Here is a 1836-nt window from a genome sequence, read left to right on the forward strand (position 1 = left end):
GTAGTGTATTTACCTGACCTTTCCAAAGTCACAAGATTTCATTTCATTTGCTAGAATATTCTCACACAGAAAAGGGACTATGGTTAGCAATAAATCACACGCAAATGCAAGTCAAGGGATTCAATACCAAAGGCAAACCCCCTTCCCAAAATGTAATATTGTCACTGTCCCTCTACCCTTGGTGGCTGACAGTGCCACTGGCTTTCGCGTAGCATTCGGCGTGGCTAGCAGGGCGCTACGCTACTACCTCTCCACCGTGTAATTACAGCGACACTCAATTTCCCGCCATTTTCGCCGCCAGCAGTCCTCTCCTCGTCAGTGGCCATTTGCGACCGGCTGTCTGGATCATTTTCTCTGAATGTAATTTCAGTTTAATCTGCGCGTGTGACTGAAATAAGCACTTGTCCCATCTCTTCACTTTCCTTAGTTTAATTTCCTCCCCGCGGGAAATTCTATACTGAATTTCGAGAAGAAATGCAGCTCAGTACATTTTCATTAAATTGGGACCAACTCCGATGCCTCCCACTCCTGCTCCCACCACTCCTCCTCTCTCTCCTTCTCTCTCACTGTCTCCCTCCCCCCTCTCTCTCCCTTCCTCTCTCTCTCTCCCTCCCCTCCCTCTCCCTCTCTCCCTCTCTCTCTCTCCCACTCTCTCTCCCCCTCTCTCCCCCTCCCTCTCTCTCCCCCCTCTCTCCCTCCCTCTCCCTCTCCCTCCCTCCCTCTCTCCCCCTCCCTCCCTCCCTCTCTCCCCCCCTCCCTCCCCCTCCCCCTCTCTCTCTCTCAGGTTCAGTCTGAGATGCTGAAGCGGTGGAGGCGGTGGAAGTTGGGGAAGGACATAGAGGAGGAGTACAGACACACCCACAGCCAGACGCCCCACGTGAAGAGTGGCAGTGTGGCGGCGCCCCCCCCCGACCCGCCGGACCCCCCCGACCCCCCCGAGCCCCCGGACCTCTCCCTCTCCGCCGACGGGGACGACAGCCGGCAGCTGGTGTCGGGCCGCTGCCAGAACGGCACCGGCAAGGCCAAGCCCCCCCGCCCGCTGTTCCCCGACCCGCCCGTGGAGGGCGCCAGCAGCTGCAGCACCCTCGCCGAGGACATCAGCCTGCAGGAGCGCACGCAGTGCCTCCGCAGCCCAGCAGGGGGCGCCGAGAGCAACTTTTGAGAGGGCTCCGTCTGCCCTGGGGAAACAAAACCAGCTGCCCTGCATCCAACTCTCACTCCCCCCCACCCCCTGCCCCCCTCCACCCCCTACCCCCTGTCCCGGGCCCCGCCCTTGGGCATCGGACCCTTGGGGTGCGGGGGCACTTGTGGACTTGTGGTCTCAGCTGGGCCAGAAGGGGCTCCCAGTCTATGAGGCCATACCAGGTTGATGAAGACAGTGATGCTCAGTGCTACGCTGGGGTCAGCTGGACCTTTTTCGGGGTCGTTTCAGGGCCAACATTTTGGAGCTGACGCACAAGCTCAGGAGCTCACGCTACATGTCGCGCGTCGAACTGCAGGCGGTGTGACGCGACGGAGACCTCAACAGGGAGGCCGAGATGGGGACTACGACATACTCTCCCATCCGCTCGCTGTGTCAAACACACGGGCTGTTTGTCAGGCATGGTGGACAGATACACACACACACACACATACTCATGCATACTCAAACATTCTGTGCCCTACACATCCAAACAGAGTTCAGAGTTCACAGACCAGCAGGCATTCCCTTCCCCACTCAGGCCAAGTCCCCCTCGGGCCCCTGCTGGGCCCCCTCCCTGTTTTCCACGGAGCCTTGGGCGGTCATGCTGAGACGCAGCCAGGCTCGTTTCTGCTATATAGTACAGCACTATCTCT

At 59.1% G+C, this 1836-nt stretch overlaps 1 protein-coding gene across 1 annotated transcript in view; it reads left to right on the plus strand.

Annotated features, from left to right (window-relative positions):
- LOC133121357 (glucagon receptor-like) overlaps positions 1 to 1162 on the plus strand; it is a 20369-nt gene extending 19207 nt beyond the window's left edge. Inside the window, exon 13 of the mRNA XM_061230557.1 lies at positions 785 to 1162. Within this exon, the coding sequence (XP_061086541.1) occupies positions 785 to 1162 (378 nt within the window). The remainder of the gene's footprint in view (positions 1 to 784) is intronic.
- The last annotated feature ends 674 nt before the right edge of the window (positions 1163 to 1836 follow it).

Source organism: Conger conger, chromosome 2 (genome assembly GCF_963514075.1).
Source record: "Conger conger chromosome 2, fConCon1.1, whole genome shotgun sequence".
NCBI lineage: Eukaryota > Metazoa > Chordata > Actinopteri > Anguilliformes > Congridae > Conger > Conger conger.